General features: G+C 47.3%; 1 protein-coding gene across 17 annotated transcripts in view; it reads left to right on the plus strand.

Moving 5' to 3' along the window:
- TRAPPC9 (trafficking protein particle complex subunit 9) overlaps positions 1-22,332 on the plus strand; it is a 714,602-nt gene that overhangs the window by 147,883 nt on the left and 544,387 nt on the right. For all 17 annotated transcript variants that reach the window (XM_054246591.2, XM_078353100.1, XM_078353106.1 and 14 more), the window contains 3 exons: positions 14,167-14,252; positions 17,420-17,546; positions 21,326-21,458. In XM_054246591.2, the coding sequence (XP_054102566.2) occupies positions 14,167-14,252; positions 17,420-17,546; positions 21,326-21,458 (346 nt within the window). The remainder of the gene's footprint in view (positions 1-14,166; positions 14,253-17,419; positions 17,547-21,325; positions 21,459-22,332) is intronic.

Genomic DNA, 22,332 nt, shown 5'->3' on the forward strand with positions numbered 1-22,332 from the left:
AGAGCATGCAAGACAGTTGCGTAGGTACACACATGGCAGTGTGCTTTGCTTTTCTTCTCCCCTTCACCCACATTTGGCATTTCTCCCCAGGCTATCCCTCCCCACTTCCCCCTCCCACTGACCCTCCCCTTTTCCCCCCAATAGACCCCAGTGTTTAGTACTCCCCTCCCTGTGTCCATGTGTTCTCATTTTTCATCACCCACCTATGAGTGAGAATATGCGGTGTTTCATTTTCTGTTCTTGTGTCAGTTTGCTGAGGATGATGTTTTCCAGATTCATCCATGTCCCTACAAACGACACGAACTCATCATTTCTGATTGCTGCATAATATTCCATGGTGTATATGTGCCACATTTTTCCAATCCAGTCTATTATCAATGGGAATTTGGGTTGATTCCAGGTCTTTGCTATTGTAAACAGTGCTGCAATGAACATTCGTGTACATGTGTCCTTATAGTAGAACGATTTATAGTCTTTTGGATATATACCCAGTAATGGGATTGCTGGGTCAAATGGAATTTCTATTTCTAAGGCCTTGAGGAATCGCCACACTGTCTTCCACAATGGTTGAACTAATTTACACTCCCACCAACAGTGTAAAAGTGTTCCTTTTTCTCCACATCCTCTCCAGCATCTGTTGTCTCCAGATTTTTTAATGATCGCCATTCTAACTGGCGTGAGATGGTATCTCAATGTGGTTTTGATTTGCATCTCTCTGATGACCAGTGACGATGAGCATTTTTTCATATGATTGTTGGCCTCATATATGTCTTCTTTCGTAAAGTATCTGTTCATATCCTTTGCCCACTTTTGAATGGGCTTGTTTGTTTTTTTCCTGTAAATCTGCTTGAGTTGTTTGTAAATTCTGGATATCAGCCCTTTGTCAGATGGGTAGACTGCGAAAATTTTTTCCCATTCTGTTGGTTGCCGATCCACTCTAGTGACTGTTTCTTTTGCCGTGCAGAAGCTGTGGAGTTTCATTAGGTCCCATTTGTCTATTTTGGCTTTTGTTGCCAATGCTCTTGGTGTTTTGTTCATGAAGTCCTTGCCTACTCCTATGTCCTGGATAGTTTTGCCTAGATTTCCTTCTAGGGTTTTTATGGTGCCAGGTCTTATGTTTAAGTCTTTAATCCATCTGGAGTTAATTTTAGTGTAAGGTGTCAGGAAGGGGTCCAGCTTCTGCTTTCTGCATATGGCTAGCCAGTTTTCCCAACACCATTTGTTAAACATGGAATCCTTGCCCCATTGCTTGTTTTTGTCAGGTTTATCAAAGATTGTATAGTTGTATGTATGTTGTGTTGCCTCCGGTGCCTCTGTTTTGTTCCATTGGTCTATATCTCTGTTTTGGTACCAGTACCATGCTGTTTTGATTACTGTAGCCTTGTAGTATAGTTTGAAATCCGGTAGTGTGATGCCCCCCGCTGTGTTCTTTTTGCTTAGAATTGACTTGGCTATGCGGGCTCTCTTTTGGTTCCATATGAAGTTCATGGTGGTTTTTTCCAGTTCTGTGAAGAAAGTCAATGGTAGCTTGATGGGGATAGCGTTGATTCTGTAAATTACTTTGGGCAGTATAGCCATTTTCACGATATTAATTCTTTCTAACCATGAACATGGAATGTTTCTCCATCTGTTTGTGTCCTCTCTGATTTCGTTGAGCAGTGGTTTGTAGTTCTCCTTGAAGAGGTCCCTTACGTTCCTTGTGAGTTGTATTCCAAGGTATTTTATTCTTTTTGTAGCAATTGCGAATGGCAGTTCGCTCTTGATTTGGCTTTCTTTAAGTCTGTTATTGGTGTAGACGAATGCTTGTGATTTTTGCACATTGATTTTATATCCTGAGACTTTGCTGAAGTTGTTTATCAGTTTCAGGAGTTTTTGGGCTGAGGCGATGGGGTCTTCTAGGTATACTATCATGTCGTCTGCAAATAGAGACAATTTGGCTTCCACCTTTCCTATTTGAATACCCTTTATTTCTTTTTCTTGCCTGATTGCTCTGGCTAGAACTTCCAGTACTATATTGAATAGGAGTGGTGAGAGAGGGCATCCTTGTCTAGTACCAGATTTCAAAGGGAATGCTTCCAGTTTTTGCCCATTCAGTATGATATTGGCTGTTGGTTTGTCATAAATAGCTTTTATTACTTTGAGATACGTTCCATCGATACCGAGTTTATTGAGGGTTTTTAGCATAAAGGGCTGTTGAATTTTGTCAAATGCCTTCTCTGCGTCAATTGAGATAATCATGTGGTTTTTGTTTTTGGTTCTGTTTATGTGGTGAATTACGTTGATAGACTTGCGTATGTTGAACCAGCCTTGCATCCCTGGGATGAATCCTACTTGATCATGATGAATAAGTTTTTTGATTTGCTGTTGCAATCGGCTTGCCAATATTTTATTGAAGATTTTTGCATCTATGTTCATCATGGATATTGGCCTGAAGTTTTCTTTTCTCGTTGGGTCTCTGCCAGGTTTTGGTATCAGGATGATGTTGGTCTCATAAAATGATTTGGGAAGGATTCCCTCTTTTTGGATTGTTTGAAATAGTTTTAGAAGGAATGGTACCAGCTCCTCCTTGTGTGTCTGGTAGAATTCGGCTGTGAACCCATCTGGACCTGGGCTTTTTTTGTGAGGTAGGCTCTTAATTGCTGCCTCAACTTCAGACCTTGTTATTGGTCTATTCATAGTTTCAGCTTCCTCCTGGTTTAGGCTTGGGAGGACACAGGAGTCCAGGAATTTATCCATTTCTTCCAGGTTTACTAGTTTATGTGCATAGAGTTGTTTGTAATATTCTCTGATGATGGTTTGAATTTCTGTGGAATCTGTGGTGATTTCCCCTTTATTATTTTTTATTGCATCTATTTGGTTGTTCTCTCTTTTATTTTTAATCAATCTGGCTAGTGGTCTGTCTATTTTGTTGATCTTTTCAAAAAACCAGCTCTTGGATTTATTGATTTTTTGAAGGGTTTTTCGTGTCTCAATCTCCTTCAGCTCAGCTCTGATCTTAGTAATTTCTTGTCTTCTGCTGGGTTTTGAGTTTTTTTGATCTTGCTCCTCTAGCTCTTTCAATTTTGACGATAGGGTGTCAATTTTGGATCTCTCCATTCTCCTCATATGGGCACTTATTGCTATATACTTTCCTCTAGAGACTGCTTTAAATGTGTCCCAGAGGTTCTGGCACGTTGTGTCTTCGTTCTCATTGGTTTCGAAGAACTTCTTTATTTCTGCCTTCATTTCGTTGTTTACCCAGTCAACATTCAAGAGCCAGTTGTTCAGTTTCCATGAAGCTGTGCGGTTCTGGTTCGGTTTCTGAATTCTGAGTTCTAACTTGATTGCACTATGGTCTGAGAGGCTGTTTGTTATGATTTCAGTTGTTTTGCATTTGTTGAGCAGTGCTTTACTTCCAATTATGTGGTCAATTTTAGAGTAGGTGTGATGTGGTGCTGAGAAGAATGTGTATTCTGTGGATTTGGGGTGGAGAGTTCTGTAAATGTCCACCAGGTTTGCTTGCTCCAGGTCTGAGTTCAAGCCCTGGGTATCCTTGTTGATTTTCTGTCTGGTTGATCTGTCTAGTATTGACAGTGGAGTGTTAAAGTCTCCCACCATTATTGTGTGGGAGTCTAAGTCCTTTTGTAAGTCATTAAGAACTTGCCTTATGTATCTGGGTGCTCCTGTGTTGGGTCCATATATGTTTAGGATCGTTAGCTCTTCTTGTTGTATCGATCCTTTTACCATTATGTAATGGCCTTCTTTGTCTCTTTTGATCTTTGTTGCTTTAAAGTCTATTTTATCAGAGATGAGAATTGCAACTCCTGCTTTTTTTTGCTTTCCATTAGCTTGGTAAATCTTCCTCCATCCCTTTATTTTGAGCCTTTGTGTATCCTTGCATGTGAGATGGGTTTCCTGGATACAGCACACTGATGGGTTTTGGATTTTTATCCAATTTGCCAGTCTGTGTCTTTTGATTGGTGCATTTAGTCCATTTACATTTAGGGTTAATATTGTTATGTGTGAATTTGATACTGCCATTTTGATTCTAAGTGGCTGTTTTGCCTGTTAGTTGTTGTAGATTCTTCATTATGTTGAAGCTCTTTAGCATTCAGTGTGATTTTGGAATGGCTGGTACTGATTGATCCTTTCTATGTGTAGTGCCTCTTTTAGGAGCTCTTGTAAAGCAGGCCTGGTGGTGACAAAATCTCTGAGTACTTGCTTGTTCGCAAAGGATTTTATTCTTCCTTCACTTCTGAAGCTCAGTTTGGCTGGATATGAAATTCTGGGTTGAAAGTTCTTTTCTTTAAGAATGTTGAATATTGGCCCCCACTCTCTTCTGGCTTGTAGTGTTTCTGCCGAGAGATCTGCTGTGAGTCTGATGGGCTTCCCTTTGTGGGTAACCCGACCTTTCTCTCTGGCTGCCCTTAGTATTCTCTCCTTTATTTCAACCCTGTTGAATCTGACGATTATGTGCCTTGGGGTTGCTCTTCTTGCGGAATATCTTTGTGGTGTTCTCTGTATTTCCTGCAATTGAGTGTTGGCTTGTCTTGCTAGGTGGGGGAAATTTTCCTGGATGATGTCCTGAAGAGTATTTTCCAGCTGGGATTCATTCTCTTCGTCCCCTTCTGGTACACCTATCAAACGTAGGTTAGGTCTTTTCACATAGTCCCACATTTCTTGGAGACTTTGTTCATTCCTTTTTGCGCTTTTTTCTCTGATCTTGGTTTCTCGTTTTATTTCATTGAGTTGGTCTTCGACTTCAGATATTCTTTCTTCTGCTTGGTCAATTCGGCTATTGAAACTTGCGTTTGCTTCGCGAAGTTCTCGTATTGTGTTTTTCAGCTCCTTTAATTCATTCATATTCCTCTCTAAGGTATCCATTCTTGTTATCATTTCCTCTAATCTTTTTTCAAATCTTTTTTCAAGGTTCTTAGTTTCTTTGCATTGATTTAATACATGATCTTTTAGCTCACAAAAGTTTCTCATTATCCATCTTCTGAAGTCTAATTCCGTCATTTCGTCACAGTCATTCTCCGTCCAGCTTTGTTCCCTTGCTGGTGAGGAGTTTTGGTCCTTTCTAGGAGGCGATGTGTTCTGGTTTTGGGTGTTTTCCTCCTTTTTGCGCTGGTTTCTTCCCATCTTTGTGGATTTGTCTGCTGGTCGTCTGCGTAGTTGCTGACTTTTCGTTTGGGTCTCTGAGTGGACACCCAGAATGTTGATGATGAAGTATTTCTGTTGCTTGGTTTTCCTTCTACCAGTCTAGCCCCTTCGCTGAATGACTGTTGAGGTCCGCTCCAGACCCTGCTTGTCTGGGGTGCACCTCTAGTAGCCGTGGCACAGCGAGGGATGCTACCAGTTTCTTTTTCTGCTCTCTTTGTCCCAGGATGATGCCTGCCTAATGACAGTCTTTTGGATATAGAGGGGTCAGGGAGCTGCTTGAGGAGACAGTTTGTACTTTATAGGGGTTTAATTGCTGAGCTGTGCACTCTGTTGTTCATTCAGGCTGTTAGGCTGCTGTGTTTGATTCTGCTGCAACACAGCTCATTAAGCAACCCTTTTTTTTTTCTCAAATGCTCTGTGTTGAGGGGTTTGGGCTTTATTTTTGGATGTCCGATCAGGTGTCCTGCCCAGCTCGAAGGCAGTCTAGCCACTGTTTGACTGCCGAGGCTCCGCCCTGCTGTTGTGTGATTCGTGCTGTTCCTGCGGGCTCTGCTGTGGTCTGCGCCACGCCCTGCGGCGGAGTCTCTTCGTTGTAGCGTGTTGCCTCAGCAACGGCAGGCTGCGTCAGCAGTGGGCGTGTATCTCAGTAGGGACGGGTTGCCTCGGCAACGGCTGGCTGCGTCAGCAGTGGGCGTGTATCTCAGTTGGGGCGGGTTGCCTCGGCAATGGCTGGCTGCGTCAGCAGTGGGCGTGTATATCAGTTGGGGCAGGTTGCCTCCGTAGTGGTGGACGCCCCTCCCCCACAGAGCGTCTCGGACCGTCTGCCCGGGATAGTTTGAAATCGCGGTTTTGTTCGTCCCACTGGGTATCCCAAACGATCTGTCCCTGCAATCCCCTGGGCTGGGCTACTGTGCAAGTCTCGTTCAGTCTCAAGTCCAGCCCTCTCAAGTCTCAGGTTGCCGGTTCAACAAGGCACCCGGACAAGCGCGCCCTGTGGGGATTGCTGGGTAGGGCCGGCCACCGCCGCCCCGGCTGCCGGCTTCGCCAGGCAGACCTACTGCCTGGCGTCCCGTGTCTTTTTATACTTGGGAGTTTCCCCGTTCTGTGGGCAACAAAGATCAGTCTGGAAATGCAGCACTGACTCACCGTTTGCGAATTCAACGCGGGCTCCAATCCTGGGTTGTTCTCACAGCGCCATCTTGAGTCCCCTCCTTAAAAATCTATTTCATATAAGGTGACTTTGTGAAAGTTCTAGAAACCAGAAAGACTTCTGTTAACTGAGACTTATGTGAACTATACAAGAGTGGTAATTGGAGATGTCGTGATTTTCCAAGGGCTGAAGTGACTTGTGAATCATCATTGAAGATTCAGGGTTGTGCTGTGTTCAGGATTGAGTGGGGGATGAGGTCACTGAGTTGTGCTCTCTTGTGAGCACAGGTGTGTTGTGGGAGAGGCTGGGGTGGGAAATCTCTCCTGAGCTTTTCTGTGTCAGAGCTCTTGTTCTTCCTGCATCAGAGCTCGGTGTGCACCTGGCCCTGTCTACTGGTGTCTTTCCTGAAGCCAGGCTGTGGTGCCAAGCTCTCTGTCCCTTGCTGCCACAAAGACATGCCCCAGGTCCCTGGCAGGAGATTGAGATTGCTGGTCACTGGGGACCACTGCCACGAGTCCACATGTCCTGTGATCGAACCTTGAGGGTCTGGAGGCTGGCTCCTGCTTGGTGGCTGCCAGGGCCTCTGAGGAGTGTGAGTGGAAGGCCTGCGCAACCACGGCTCCCTGCATTTGATAGTCACTGCTTTCTTCTCTGTTTCTTTATTTCTATTCTTAATTCCTATACCTCCAATTTAGGAAAAGGCATTCCAACTCCTTTTTCCACCATGTTTTTCTTTCCAGGACAGAGGCTTCCTGCTGCACTCACAAGACCACCCACATCCTGTGTTGCAGGCTGCAGGTGCTCCCTGACCCCGCCCTGCTCATGTCCCTCCCACTCCGTCCAGCTTTTCCTGCCACCTCCTGCCACCATCACTGTGGTTTAGCCACAGTGACTCCTTTCTGGGGGTGGAACAAGACAGGCTTGGGACTCGCTCTTTCCTCTGCCAGGAGCTTGTTCCCTGCCCCTCTGTCATCAGCTCTCTTGCTGTCACATCCTTTTGGTCTCTGTTCAAATGCCCCCTTCCTCAGAGGGGCATTCTCTGATCCCAGTGGCTCACTGGCCATTCTCTGATCCCAGTGGCTGTCTGGCCAGTCCTCCCGCCATCTCTAGTGGTACTGTTTGGGATTCTCTTCCTAGCTTTTCTCCAGCTCAAAGCCTCACCGGCCTGTTGATGCTTTCTCCTGCAACATCCCCTGAAGCCCAGAATTCTGGCAGGCTGCGTTCAGCTGCTGTCTCCCCAGCACCTGGAGCAGTGATGGAAGGAGGAATGAATGAATGGGAGATACTATGAATCTCATTTTATAGACAGAGAAACTGATGCAGGATGTTTAAGTGTCTTGTCCGAGAACTCACAGATCTCACTGTACATTTCATGTTCCTGGCAGGGCACTGTGGAATTCAAGGCAGAAAGGACAGTAAGAGCTTTATGTGTGGCACATAATCTTTTTTTTTTTTTGAGACAAGGTCTAGCTCTGTCACCCAGGCTGGAGTGCAGTGGTATGATTAGGGCTTACGGCTGTCTCAACCTCCTGGGCTCAATTGATCCTCCTGCCTCAGCCTCCCCATTAGCTGGGACCCTAGGCGCACATCACCACATCCACTAATTTTTGTATTTTTTTAGAGTCAGAGTTTTGCATGTGGCCCAGGCTGGTCTCGAACTCCTGGGCTCAAGTGAGTCTACCGCCTCGGCCTTCCAGAGAACTGAAGTTACAGGTGGCAACCTCTGCATCCAGCCAGCACATTATCTTGATGAGCATTTCTTGTATATCACTAGCTCTAGGATTCCTTAGCTTCTGTAAAGGTCTCATAATAAACTTCATTAACAATTTGTAAATTATCTGAATGCCTTAAAAAGTAAAGTGCTTCCAGGCCGGGCGCGGTGGCTCACGCCTGTAATTCCAGCACTTTGGGAGGCTGAGGCAGGTGGATCACGAGGTCAAGAGATCGAGACCATCCTGGTCAACATGGTGAAACCCTGTCTCTACTAAAAATATAAAAATTAGCTGGGCATGGTGGCACACACCTATAGTCCCAACTACTCAGGAGGCTGAGGCAGGAGAATTGCCTGAACCCAGGAGGCGGAGGTTGCGGTGAGCTGAGATCGCGCCATTGCACTCCAGCCTGGGTAACGAGAGTGAAACTCCATCTCAAAAATAAAAAATAAAAAAATAAAAATAAAGTGCTTCCGAAGAGATAAAGTTGTTTGCTAAGACAAAGAGCATCATTAGGGTAGGAGTACGCAAAGAACCTTGTGCTTGTTAAAATGGTTATCATTTCTTTTATTCAAATTGTGCTTTATAAGAGGCCCTATATGTTACCTTATTTAGTTTTTCCAGTATTTTTGGAAGAATTCATTTTTGTCTCCCTTTTACAGGTGAGGAAACAAACTCAGAGAAATGACTTTTAGAAGTAACTAAAAGTTAGTGACAAGCTTGATCTCACATTGCGGACCAAGTGTCCTGTTCCCATTAGTACCCTCTGGTTTCCTCTCATGTGCACAGTGGATGTGGGAGAGGCGTGTTAACTGGACTCCACAGTCCTTACCCTCGACTGATTTTTCTGTTTAGTTCATGCGGACAAGACACAAACGTGAGAAGCTGCCTATCCATACTAAATGTGAATAAAAGGTCTTAAAACTGTAGCCCTGTCAGCAGGTGTACCTGGTTGCTTACACATTGAACTTGAACAAACAGTAAACACTGGGCTAACTGGGAGTGGGGAGTGGGGTGGGGGCCCCGCAGACCCTGGGAAGCCCTCTGGAGGCTCAGACGCAGCCTTCCTCAGAGGAGCCATGTGGGGGCGGGGTGTGGGGCCCTGAAGACCCTAGGAAGCCCCCCGGAGGTGCAGATGCAGCCTTCCTCTGAATGGCTCCAGTTGTTCTAGCTGTTCATTGTTAGAATGAGAAGAAAATGAAGAGACCGGAGGTCATGCCCTTGAAAAACTGTAGCCAGTACTGAATTTTAGAAAATTTCTGAAACCGTGAGTGCTAAGTCTACTGCAGAATTTGTGTGTGTGCGTGTGTATGTGTGTGTGGGTATGTTTTTAAAATGCCACTTTCAGTCTACTGATTCTGAAAGACACCCCAGCCTTGTCTCTCCTGCCACTGCTTCTCTCCTCTGGAGAACACGAGGTGACAGGGTGTGTGGGTGCTGGGTGGACATGGTGGATGAACAGGCAGGGTCTGGTGGCATCCCCAGATGTGCTCCAGTGTGTGTTGTGGTAAGCAGGAGAGAGCTGCACACATCCCGTCCTCGCTTCATTTTGGGAATATTTCCTGGCTTCCTGTAGGAGCTCCAGCTTTCCTCTCTGGAGGGTGACTTCCGAGCTCTGTGGGGATAGGCAGGCCACTATCTGGGATCCTCTGTCTCCCCTGGCCCTGGACTCGCTGTCCTAGGAGTGCCGAGGCTCTTGCTCTGGGACCTTCTAGGGTCTCTGCTCTCTTCCGCTCTCATTGGTGTTGGTGATGAGCTGTCTCCCCTGCAGAACTTTGGAGGAAAGCTTCAGCCCTTTTGTTTAGAGAAAAACATCTAGAGGTGATTTAGGAGACTGGAGGTGTGAGACTCCTCTTCTTAGGACTGGCTGTGTGATTTGTGGAGCCCAGTGCAAAATGCAAACATAGGGCCTTTGTTCAAACATCACTAAGAATTTGAAGACAGCGACACAGCAGAGCGTGACACCAGACACCAGCCTCTGAGCACAGGGGCCTGTGCCACTGATGGCGTGGATTGCAAGCCCTGCCTCTCTGCTTTTTTTTTTTAGTCTTGGAAGAAATTGTTGTCTAGGTGTGGTGGCTCACACCTGTAATACCAGCACTTTGGGAGGCTGAGGCGAGTGGATTGCTTGAGCCTAGGAGTTTGAGACCAGCCTGGCCAACATGGCAAAACCCCATCTCTACACAAAATATGAAAATTTAGCCAGGCCTGCTGGTGGGTACCTGTAGTCCCAGCTACTTGGAAGGCTGAGATGGGAGAATCACCTGAACCCAGGAGGTTGAGGCTATAGTGAGCCGAGACTACACCACCATACTCCAGCCTGGGTAACACAGCAAGACTCTGTCTCGAAAAACAACAACAAAAAAGGACACTGTCAAGGATTCTTTTTATGAAAATTGCTCTCTGTATTTGTTGAAGTGGGCTTAAGCAGACATTACCCAGTGATCTCAAAGCCATTTGACGCTTATGCTGTGGGCATTATTATAGTCCCTATTTGCAGATGAGAAAATTAAGTCTGAACGAATGTAAGTACCTGCCCCAGGTCAGGTAGCTTGTCAGTGACCTCCATGCCAGGTCGTAGGACTCCATGCCCCAGGCCTTTCTCCTTTATAATATGGATTCTCATGTGGTTAGAAGTTCCTGTTCCTCTGGGCTGAGGAAAAATTCAGTGGATGATGTAGGATTGTTTTCTGAGATACAAGGTTTGGCCAAAATGCACATTATTTGTTTGGTAGGAAGATGTAATTTACATTGCATAGCTTCTAATATCTTTTTAGCAGTTGTACTGATCAGTGAGTGCTCGCCCAGAGGCTTGACAAATCACATCACTTTAACCTAAATTTCCAGTCTAAGTGAACCTTGGTGTATAACTGGGGCAGGTACCGTCCCAGCAGGCGGCGTAGGGTTTTAGAGATGAAGAAATCTTGAGGGCACCGCTTGAGACCGTTTTCCACTTTCACCTGGAATAGTTCACGAGTCTGTGTGTGTTGGCTGGTGCGGCCATCATCTGAGCCACATTCCATGCAAAGATGACTGCAACACCAGTCCTCAGCTTCAGTGTGTTGGGTTGCAGGCTTTCAGTCCTTTGTGATAGGTCTTTGTGGCACTGCCAGGCTTCTTGCTGAGGTCCATGGCTGCCCTGGAGGCAGCGTGATGGCCTGGAGAGGCTGTGGCTGTCAGGTGGACTTGTGCTGCAGCCTGGCCCTGCAGCTCCCCACTGTGTGACCTTGAACAGCTGATGGTGCCTCTGTGGTCTGCAGTCATGCCATCTGCAGAATGGGGACATTAGAAGCTGACACAGAGGGTAGTTCTGAGGATCAAGGGAGAGGATGCTTCTAAAGTCCCTGGCAGTCATTCATTAACACTTTTAGTAGTAGTTGTATGCCCTGTGCTGTGTGCTGGGGATGCACTGATAAGTCAGGAGTGCTTCCCGCCATGTGGGTCCATACAGTGTAGCAGAAAAGAGACGAACTTGTCAGTAAACGCCACTGCCCAGTGCCATGGGTCACAGATGACAGCATGCACAGTGTGTCCTACTACAGGGTGGGCAGAGCCTAAAACCAGGGGGTTTCAGGAGGCTCATTCTTGTGCCTTCCCACTACTCCTGGGACAAAATAATGAGGAAGGGCCACCACCATGCTTTGACATGCTGAGAGTTGGAAAGGGGTTATCTCCTTCTTTCAGACAAAAATAACTTTTCAGGCCAGGGACAGTGGCTCGTGCCTGTAATCCCAGTACTCTGGGAGGCCGAGGCGGATTATTTGAGGTTAGGAGTTTGAGATCAGGAGATCCTCAGGAGCCTGGCCAACATGGTGAAACCCCATCTCTGCTAAAAATACAAAAATATTAGCTGGGTGTGGTGGCGCACACCTGTAGTCCCAGGTACTTGGAAGGCTGAGACAGGAGACTCACTTGAACCCGGGAGTGGAAGTTGCAGTGAGCCGAGATCGTGCCACTGCGCTCCAGCCTGAGTGACAGAGCAAGGCTGCATCTCAAAAAGAGGAAGAAAAATACATTTTTTAGTCATCAACAATTTATCTTAGATTTACCCTTTAGTAGCCAGGAACCATCTAAGTATACATTGTTTTTTCGGTACTCTAGAAAATGATTTATTATTATCATCATCATCACCATGATAGGGCAGCAGTTTGTTAATTACCAGCATCAGCAACTTGCTTAAAGAGAGTGACCTTTTTCATCTGTGGTGAGAGGGGGCCAGGATGCTGACCATCAGTGGTCCTGGGCAGGCTGGGTGAGGCTGGGGGCAGGTGCGGAGGGAGCGTGTTGTGCTCTGGCCACTGACTTATGTGAATGAGGAGGGTGGGTGAACCCTCTCCCATTGAAGGTCCTCAGAAGCTGATGGGCCTGGGAGGTGGGGAGTCATGGAAGCTGGAATGAGGGAAGGAAGGACAAGACCTGAGTTTCTGAAGTCCTGAAGGTGAAGCATTAGAGTGAAAGAACATAGGTTTTGGAGCTGGAGAGACTGGAGTTTGAATCTCAGCTCTCTTGCTTCTCAGGACCATAGGATGGGCGGGCAGGCCAGCCTGGCAGGGGAGTTCTCCTTTTCTGTAGAACGGGTATAACATTTGTGCTACTGACATAGACTGTGGTCATTCATTGCATTGTGCAGAGGCTCCAATGAGTACAGGCTGGTGCAGGCACTGGATGAGCTAGTTAGCTCACCTGGTGGTGCTGTATTAATTTGTGCAGTGTCAACATGCCAGCTGTGGGTCAGCTGTTACAGGTGTGGTGGAGTCAGTCCTTATCTCTGTGCAGGGTGCCTGGTGCAGAGTATGTGGAAGAAGCTGTATCTTGAGAACACACTTACGAAAGCTCTGTGAAAGCTGAAGAGTTCTTAGCAGACTTTCTTATCTGCTAGAGAAAAAGCCCTCCACTGCCTTGTTGGCCACCCGTGTCTGCTTGGGAGGCCTCTGAGTTCAGAGGCCTGAATCCAGCAGCTCCTCTCACTAGCTGTGTGGTTCCTGGGCCAATTGATTAGCCTGTTTGGACCTTGAGTGTTTGCCTTGCAGCTACGGGGGTCATCGCACCTATCTCAGGAGGTCATTATGAGTACTGAGATACCTGTGTGGGAGTGCCTCACACCTAACACATGCCTGATACCCGTGGATTAATTCCGAAATTCCTTCTGGTTTGCCTAAGAGAGGATTGGAAAGGGAGGAAGGGGTGATGGAAATTGGGGCAGATGCTGAATTAGCTTTCTGTTGCTCTGATCACAGATTCACTGGCTTAAAACAGCACAAATCTACTTCCTCACGATTTGTGCGGGTGTCGGCTGGGTCCTCTGCTCAGGGGTTCCCAGGACTGAAACCCAAGTGTCACCTGGGGCTGTGTCCTGATCTGGAGGCTCAGCTTGTTCTTCATTCATTTGCTTGTGGTCCTTGTTCTTTTGGCAGCTGTCAGCTGGTGCTGCTCTCAGTTCCTGGAGACTGCTCTTAGGTCCTTGCCATGTGGTCCCCTCCACAGGCCCTCTAGGGAAGGACATGGCCCCCTGTGAGGTATCACCCAAAACCCAGAGTCAACTAACTGGGGACCTCAGTCACATCTGGAAAGTCTTTCCTCCTTTGTTTTACAAGGTAACCTCATCATCATGTTCACACTTAAGGCCGTGCACACGAGGTTGTGCACTCCAAAGCTGGGGGTTTGGAGTCATCACAGTTCTGTCCCACACAGGTACTGAACTGCAGTTGACCTGGGAGTGGGTGGGGAGGAGAAGCCTCCCTCTCTCACAGTCTTGGGGGAATAGGGGAAATCACACTCCATGTCACTCAGAAGTGATCCCATTGCCATCCTTCCTGTGTGTCAGCCTCTGGGCCCCTGAAATGCAGTGTGCCTTACAGCTCTGCACCAAGAACAGTGCCGTTTGGACTGATGGCGGCAGGAACAGAGCCTGCTGAAGGCAGCGAGGAGCACCATTCATGTGGCCTCAAAGTGGCAGTGACAGCTGTCTTGCTTCGTTTCAGAGAAAGCTGGTGGGAAACCAGCTTTGAATCACCCATCTCAAGATGATCATGGAGCCTGCTGCCTTGTTGAAAATATAAATTGCTGGGGGAATAATCAGAAACCATGTGGAAAGTGAAAAAATACGAACTAATCACTGGATGTGTGTGTGTGTGTGTGTGTGTGTGTGTGTGTGTTTTCCAGATTTCCAGTGGGTTCAAGGAGATGTGTGTGAAGTTCAGCTGATGGTGTATAACCCAATGCCATTTGAACTTCGAGTTGAAAACATGGTATGTATCACCGATAATTTGACCTTCTTGGGCTGAAGCACAAACTTCTCATTAAAGTAGGTTTTTACTTAATGTCGGAGGCACACATCTTGTGATATATGCCTGTTTTTATGTTTGTTTTGCCAAAGCATATAAGCTTGTTGTGACTTAAGGCTGTGTTTTGTTATTCCTATGTCTTTGGGCTTCGTTCTCAATAAATATTTGAACCTACAAAGAAACCTCTGATTTGAACACATACCGAGCTTAGTTGATTGGGTATAAGATGTGAAATAATCAGGTTGCAAAGTTTGATATCAGCATTATTTTATTGCGGCAAGATGATAAGATGATCCAGGCCCCAGGGAGGAACCAGGTGTAGAATGGGAGCTTAACTGACCACCCCACCATGGCGGGCTTTCTCTTGTTTTGAAACCCTGATGTCCAGTTGCACTTTGTGTAGGGTGTTGAAGATTCACTTTATAGTCCCTTCTGTTGGAAATGCTTACCTAATTCTCTAGTCAGGGGAAGGAGATTTGTACTGGTTCTTGAAGCTGATTCTGTGGTTTTCAGAGCAGACCCTCCCCACACCAGTGCAGCTTCCATCCCTGAGTCTTCTGTGCATTGCTGTGTGCTGCTGCTGTGTAGCTTTTCAGCGGCATGCAAAGGGTGGTGCTGCGAGACTGGATCTTGTCTCTGAGAGTTTTACGAATGGCAAGAGGCGGGCTCTTCATGCAAGTATCTCGCTGAGTGCTCTTGCCATGTCAGGCCTCAGGCAAGGCTCTGAGGGGACAGACATGGTCAGGCCCTGCTGCGAACGCAGTCAAGTCTCTGTTGGGGCTCATGCGGTGTTGTGGGCCTGATGTTAAGGGGAGTCTGCTTGGCCTTGGAGAGTCAGGGAGGGTTCCTGGGACAGGCGTGATGCCCTGGCCTGGAGTACAGGCTGAGTGGCAGTTTGCCAGGTGGACACGTGGTAGCCACACGAGATGCCGCTCATGCTGCTAGTACTGGCGTAGTTTCCTGAAATCGGTCTCAGCTCCTGGAAGCTCAGCTGGATGTTGAGCCTGCAGTCCCGAGGCTGCCTCGGAGGAGCGCTCCTCCTCCTGTTGGGTGAGGACTGACCTGCAGTGGGACTTGGCTCCTGGCTCAGGCCTTTCCGGTGGCTTTCTTCTCAGCCTTAGTAGGGAAAAGCAGTTTAGAGAATCTTCCCCAAAGTGGGTAAAGTATCATATGCCTGCTGCTCTTTCTTACACATTTTTTTTGGTCTTAAAATGCAGCTTTCATTTTTAACTGGTTTAAAAACAATATGTGCTTATTATAACAAATGAGGAAGAGCAGGGAATAAAATAAAAAGCACCACATGGAGATAGCCCACAAATCATGGGCAGAGTTTTAAAAACTAAATTAAGAAGTACTTTAAACATATGAAATGTTGCAGGGAATACTGCACAGTCGTATACCACCATTCACATTAAAAAATGGTAACAGTTGGCCATATTGCTTTAGCTATTTTAAAAAGAAATAAATGCCAATACATTTGCCTGGAGACAAGTGGCTTCTCTGCTTCCACCCTTGCCTGCTACATCTGTTCCGCACATAGATCATTCCACACCTTGGCTCCAAGGCCAGGCACTCGGTGTACTCACTGCCGAGAGAGTGGCTTTGCTTCTGGGTGCTTTCTATAGACAAGAGTTAGGCAGAGTCTTTGTGCATCTACACATACACGAGATGGCACATATGTATCTAAACCGTATGCCTACATATGTGTACGCATGCACATAAGCATGCCTCTGCATCATGGACATCTGCCCTGAGTTCACCTGGACCCTTGCTTTCCAGCACGTCTCCAGACGGTGCTCACCTGCCTCCCATCGTGTGTGTCCTTCCTTCCTGCGTGAGAGCTCGGACTCCCACCATCAACACATCTACTCATGTGCTCAGTCCTGTTGTATAGCTGAGATAGTTGCAGGGTTGCTATGACCATACACTGCAGAAAACCAATCTGCTGAAAAGAATCCAGAGTCTCCCCCTTCGTGGAGGCCTTGTTTAAATGATCTCAGCAGTGCTCTGTGACTGTAATGAGACCTTGCCCGTCATTTGTTAGGTTTATTCTAATATAGTTGATGGTGTTGATCTCTTGTTAATGATTTTTTAATACATTTTTTCCAGCTGTTTATTGCTAAACTATAGAAGTAACTCCTTTTTTACCTGACTCTCTCACTTTGCTAAGTGTACTTAAAAGTTCAGGTTTCATTGTGGATTCCATAGCCTTTTCTATGGTCCTGTTTTGTTTTCTGTGAATAATTGTCTGTAAGCCTTTTCTTCCTTTCTCTTGCCTTAGTGCCCTGAGTAGGACCTCTATTACAACGCTGAGAAGTCCTGAGAGCTGCCACCCCTGCATTGCTTCTAATCACAGGCCGGCTTCTTGAGGCCAGGGAATCTGCCTGCCTTGTTCACTAGCCTGTGCTAGCAAGCTTAGTACATACTGAAATGTGTTGATAACTCATGGATGTGTGGCAGGGATATTAAGAGGTGGTATATTTCCACCTGTGATTGATTGATTGATTGATACAGGGTCTCACTCTGTCCCCCATGCTAGAGTGCAGTGGTGTGATCTCCGTAGCCTCAGCCTCCTGGGTTTAGGTGTTTATCCCACCTCAGTCTCCCAAGTATCTGGGACCACAGGTGTGTGCCACCTTGCCCGGTTCATTTAAACATTTTTTTGTAGAGGTGGGGTCTCACTATGTTGCCCAGGTTTGTCTTAAGCTCCTGAGCTCAATCGATCTTCCCACCCTGGCTTCCTAAAGTGCTGGGATTTCAGGTGTGAGCCACCATGCCCAGGTATGTTTTTATTTCTTTTTGTTTATAAATAAAATATTTTCCCCTTGTGTTCACATTCCCATTTGGTAAAATGACAAAACAAAACAAATATTAAACATACAGCAAACGGGGCTGAAATAAGTTGATCCGTGATTTATTGCCTGTGCCCCCACAGTGCTTACCGTGCCAAGGAGGTTTTGCGTTACACTCTACACTGTCTCTGAAGTTCTCTGTGGGTTTCTATAATGCCCATTGGTCATTTTATTCCAGCAGTCCCAGATGTGCCCTAGCCAATGTCTTAAGGCGCATTTGGAATTGAGCGCACACGGTAGGCTTGGTCTGGGCTTACGATGCTGCGTTGCTTGTTTTAGGGGCTGCTCACCAGTGGAGTGGAGTTCGAGTCTCTCCCTGCAGCTCTTTCTCTTCCGGCTGAATCTGGTCTGTACCCAGTGACGCTAGTTGGGGTCCCGCAGACAACTGGAACAATTACTGTGAATGGTAAGGAGAACCCCTTCGTGGTTCCTGTTCTGGAGGGACTGCCAAACCCTTGCCTGGCCTGTGTGAGGCCTAGAGCCCATGGCCCGTCATGTCAGCCCTCACCAGTTAGAAGATAATGAAGACTGTGAGAAAACCTGCTTGCGGGCTGCAGGGTGCGTGGTAGTGGGAGGGGTCCTTCCCCTGCTCTGACCCTACCCCCCGCCCCTCCTCCCTGTGCTGGGCTCCTTTCTGCCACAGTCTTCTCCAGTGAGCCTTCCTTCCCTTCTTTCCTCCTGCTCCTTCTGGCAGGAAACCCTCAGAGGGTGTCTACACATGCTGAATCCACTCTCCGCCTCTGCAGGGGTCCTTTAACCCTCTGCATCCTGGACTCAGCCCTTCTCACTTCACCAAAACTCCTGTCACAAGCATTGTTTTTTGGGCTAAGTCCGGGGCTTACTTTTCAATTTTTTTCTTAGTTCACTCCTCAGTGCCCTTTGAGTCCCTGGCCAACCCTCCATGTGGCATGCCCTCCCCTCTGGTTGCTGTGACCCTGCCCCTCCAGATGCTTTGCCGCCTCTCTGGCCCTTCTGTTTGGGTCTCTCTTGTCTTGCGCAGCCCACCCTCAGCTAAGCCTTCCTCACACCCCACTTCTCTCCTTCCCACCCCTCGCCCTCTGTTCCCTGCCCTGTTCATTCTTCCTCTTCCACAAGCTATGTTAGGTGATCCCACTGATGCCCTTGGCCTTCCTATCTTCAGTTCCTGCAATGTGCAGATGATTCCCAGGGCCAGACTTCTTCTCGGTCTGCACCTCCAGCCCTTCCCAGCTTCCCTTTACAGTAGGTGAAAAGCAGAACTTGCCTCCCCAAAGCCGCCCCTGCCCGTCAAGCCTCCATCTCAGTGCAGGCATCCTTATCATCTGCCATTGCCCTAATGAGTTCTTGGGGGTCATCCTCGACCCTCGCTGTCTCTCACAGCACCCCCACAACCCCTCCCTAACTGCTTCCCGAGGACCGCCTGGTCTCTCCAACTCCACCTCCCCTTCCTGCCTTGCAGATCATAACTCTAATGGGGTTTGTCACAAAAGCACTGGGAAGAGTGTTTCTGTCCTGGTCTTGCTTGCTAATAGACCCACCTCCTATGTGTGGCCCAGTGATCTTCCTAGTGAGAATCTGCTCCTGATATCTCTCAACTGGGAGCCTCATAGCCTTCGCCAGGCCCTTGTTATCAAGGCTGTGTCTGTAAGTGTTGCTCTGGAACCCGGTGTGGTCTGGCTTCTGCTGGCCTCCGCAGCCTCCGCTCTGCAGCTCTCCTCCTGTGAAATCCTGCTTCAGTCTCTGAAGACTCCTTAGTTCTGGCAGCTTCCTAGGTTTTCCGAGGCTTTGCCTGTGCCCCTTCCGAGGGCTTACCACCGTGGCTGGCTCCTCGGCTTCCCAGTCCTCGGCACAGGCTTCCCTTCTTCCTGGAGCCTTCCTCGGCGTGGTTCACTGGCCTAGGCCCCTGCGTGGTGGTCTCCTTCCTGTCCCTGTGCGATGGAGTCCTTGCTGGCCTTGAGTGTCTCTCTCAGTGGCAACTCAGTGCCTAGTGTGGAGGCTGCACACAGTAGGTCTTCAGTGTGTGTTGGCTGGAAGAGCATACGTTTGCTGGAAGGGTACTCCCTAGGGGTGAGGGAGGCAGGTGCAATTATAGGTGAGGGTGCTCTGCCCCAAGCTGGAAGATGGAGCGGAGTGACGGAGGGAGTGAATGACTCTGGGCATGGACCCAGCTGGGAGAGTGGGTTGCTCAGTGACCCTGAGACTTAAAGGCTAACTAGGAACTATTCAAATGAATGGGGGTGGGCCATGGAGGGAGTGATGTCCACAGGGAGCAGAAAGAGGGTTCCAGGCAGAAAGAACAATGTGGTGGTAAGAGAGCATGGTGCATTTGGGGGATCTGGAGGTGGTCAGAGTGGGTGGTCCAGGGCAGGGTGGCAGGGATGAGACGGGCTGGAAAGGGAGGCAGAGGGCCCACCTGGGGACCTTCCTTATACACTGTGCTGAAGGATGCCAGCTTTCTCCAGGGGGCAGTGGGGCTGCTGCGTTATTTGAATAGAGAGGTGGTTAGGTGGGCAATTCAGAGCCATCCCTCAGGATCCAGGATCTCTGCCGAGATGGGAAGGACTGGAGGCGGGGACACCAGTGATCAAACTCCAGCGAGGACCCAGGTAGAGGGGGACAGAGGTGGGACCATAGCCAAGGCCTGGCAGTGGAGCGTAGGAGATAGTAACAGATTAGAGAGGAACAATGAGGAGTGAAGGGCTTGATTCAGAATAACATGTAACCCGTAATTAGTATGTTCACGGATGAGGAGTAGGAGCCTTAGTCACGCATTTTTAGTAGTTTATCCTGCGTCCAGACTAGTGAGTGTTCATTTTTGGCCTGATTTGGGAATGAAGTCAAAAAGACTGATCTTGTATTGTCAGACATCATGATGTGCTATTTGTCATCAGACTTGTGGGTTTATATGGTGATTTTTTTTTTTTTGAAACAGTCGCTCTCTTGCCCAGGCTGGAGTGCACTGGTGTAATCTTGGCTCACTGCAACCTCTGCCTCCCAGGTTCAAACAATTTTCCTGCCTCAACTCCTGAGTAGCTGGGATTATAGGCATGTGCCACCATGCCCAGCTAATTTTTGTATTTTTAGTAGAGATGGGGTTCACCATGTTGGTCAGGCTGGTCTCGAACTCCTGACCTTGTGATCCACCCGCCTCGGCCTCCCAAAGTGCCGGGATTACAGTTGTGAGCCACCATGCCTGGCCATGGTAGTTATTTTAAGCAATGGGAAGAAAAGAAAATGGCTGATTTAAGTTACGGACTGTAAAATAATGGCTGCTTAGCAGACAAAACCACATCATACCGGGTTTTATGGAAAGGACAGATGTGGTTTTGGGGAGGAAAACGTTTGCCAGTTAAAGACATCTCTGAAGAGCTGTACTTTAGAGGAAGTGTGGCTGCTGTGAATGTGAGTTACGTTTATAGGGCAGCTTCAAGCTGGCAGGAGGTAAGCCAGGGCTGACTGAGGCTGTGTAAGGGCCCTGATTTGCCCTTGAGGGAGTGGCTGCATCTCTGTGTAGTATGTAATAGTCTTCTATGAATGCAGAAAAGTTGTCACCCTAGGCATTTAGCCATTGGATACTGTTTAATTTTGTTACAGAATGAATGTTGTTTATAATAATTATCTGGTGAAATTTTAAAAGCCATATTAAAGCTTTGCTTAAACAATTTCTAGTGCTTATCTAACCAGTAGACTTTTTTTTTTAACGTGAGAAATTTGCTAATCTTAAATTATAGTACTTGTACACATAGAGCACATTTGGTGTGTCACGTAGCAGCTATAATAACAATAATTGGCTCTTGAACTTTCATCTCTCAACAGAAGGTTTTGAAGCATTTTTCAAATACTCATTAAGTCACATTATGTCCTGGAAAAGAATATTAACTATCATTCTCATTTTAGAGATAGATAAATCTGAAAAGCAAATGAGTAAAGGGATGAGATACTGATTGTTAAGTGACATTCGTAGTTTACAAGGACCTTTGCATATAGTCTTTCGTTTGGGCCCAGCCAGCCTTGTGAAGCAGGAATGCAGGTTCTGTTATCCTTTCCAGCACGGATGAGGAGAGTGAGGGTCTCAGGGCTTGAGGGCAGGCATGTGGGTGTGCGGGCAGGTCGGCGGGCAGTTTTGGAGCTCAGGTCTCTGAAGAGGAGCCCCGTGCTCTTCTCACTGTTGCTGAGTGGACTGAAGATGTTCATTTTCTGTTCCAGGGTACCATACCACCGTCTTCGGTGTGTTCAGTGACTGCCTGCTGGATGACCTGCCAGGAATCAAAACCAGTGGCTCCACAGTCGAGGTCATCCCCGCCTTGCCGAGACTGCAGATCAGCACCTCTCTGCCCAGGTAGTGTGCCCGGGGGGGGGGGTCACAGAGCAGAGTGGCTCCTAGGCATCATTTTTGGTCTTACTTTTTTTTTTCATGGCACAAAGAGCCTGTAATTTTTTTTTTTTTTGAGACAGAGTTTCGCTCTTGTTACCCTGGCTGGAGTGCAATGGCGTGATCTCGGCTCACCGCAACCTCCGCCTCCTGGGTTCAGGCAATTCTCCTGCCTCAGCCTCCTGAGTAGCTGGGATTATAGGCACGCGCCACCATGCCCAGCTAATTTTTTGTATTTTTAGTAGAGACGGGGTTTCACCATGTTGACCAGGATGGTCTCGATCTCTTGACCTCGTGATCTACCCGCCTCAGCCTCCCAAAGTGCTGGGATTACAAGTGTGAGCCACTGCACCTGGCCCAGAGCCTGTAATTCTTATGACCAGAATATAGGTGAATATTTCTTTAAGATAAACAACATCAATATGTTTTGCTTAAAACGAATTAGAACAAAGTTGAAATCTTTCTTACCATGATCAGAACAAAATGTGAAATTAGCCTATGGAATCATAATTCTTTTGATAAATAAAATTAGGGAATTTAGGGATTCCCTTAAAAATATAGGGAATTTAAGTTAAACTTTTATATTATATTTTAATTAATTAATTATTATTTTTTTGAGACTGAGTCTTGCTCTGTCGCCCAGGCTGGAGTGCACTGGTGCCATCTCAGCTCACTGCAATTCCACCTCCCAGGTTTAAGTGATCCTCCCACTTCAGCCTAGCTGGGACTACAGGTTCGCACCACTATGCCTGGCTAATTTTTGTATTTTTTGGTGGGGTTTTGCCATGTTGCCCAGTCTGGTCTTGAACTCCTGGTTCAAATGATCCACCCATCTTGGCTT

This window comes from Callithrix jacchus, chromosome 16 (genome assembly GCF_049354715.1).
Source record: "Callithrix jacchus isolate 240 chromosome 16, calJac240_pri, whole genome shotgun sequence".
In the NCBI taxonomy this organism is placed as follows: Eukaryota; Metazoa; Chordata; class Mammalia; order Primates; family Cebidae; genus Callithrix; species Callithrix jacchus.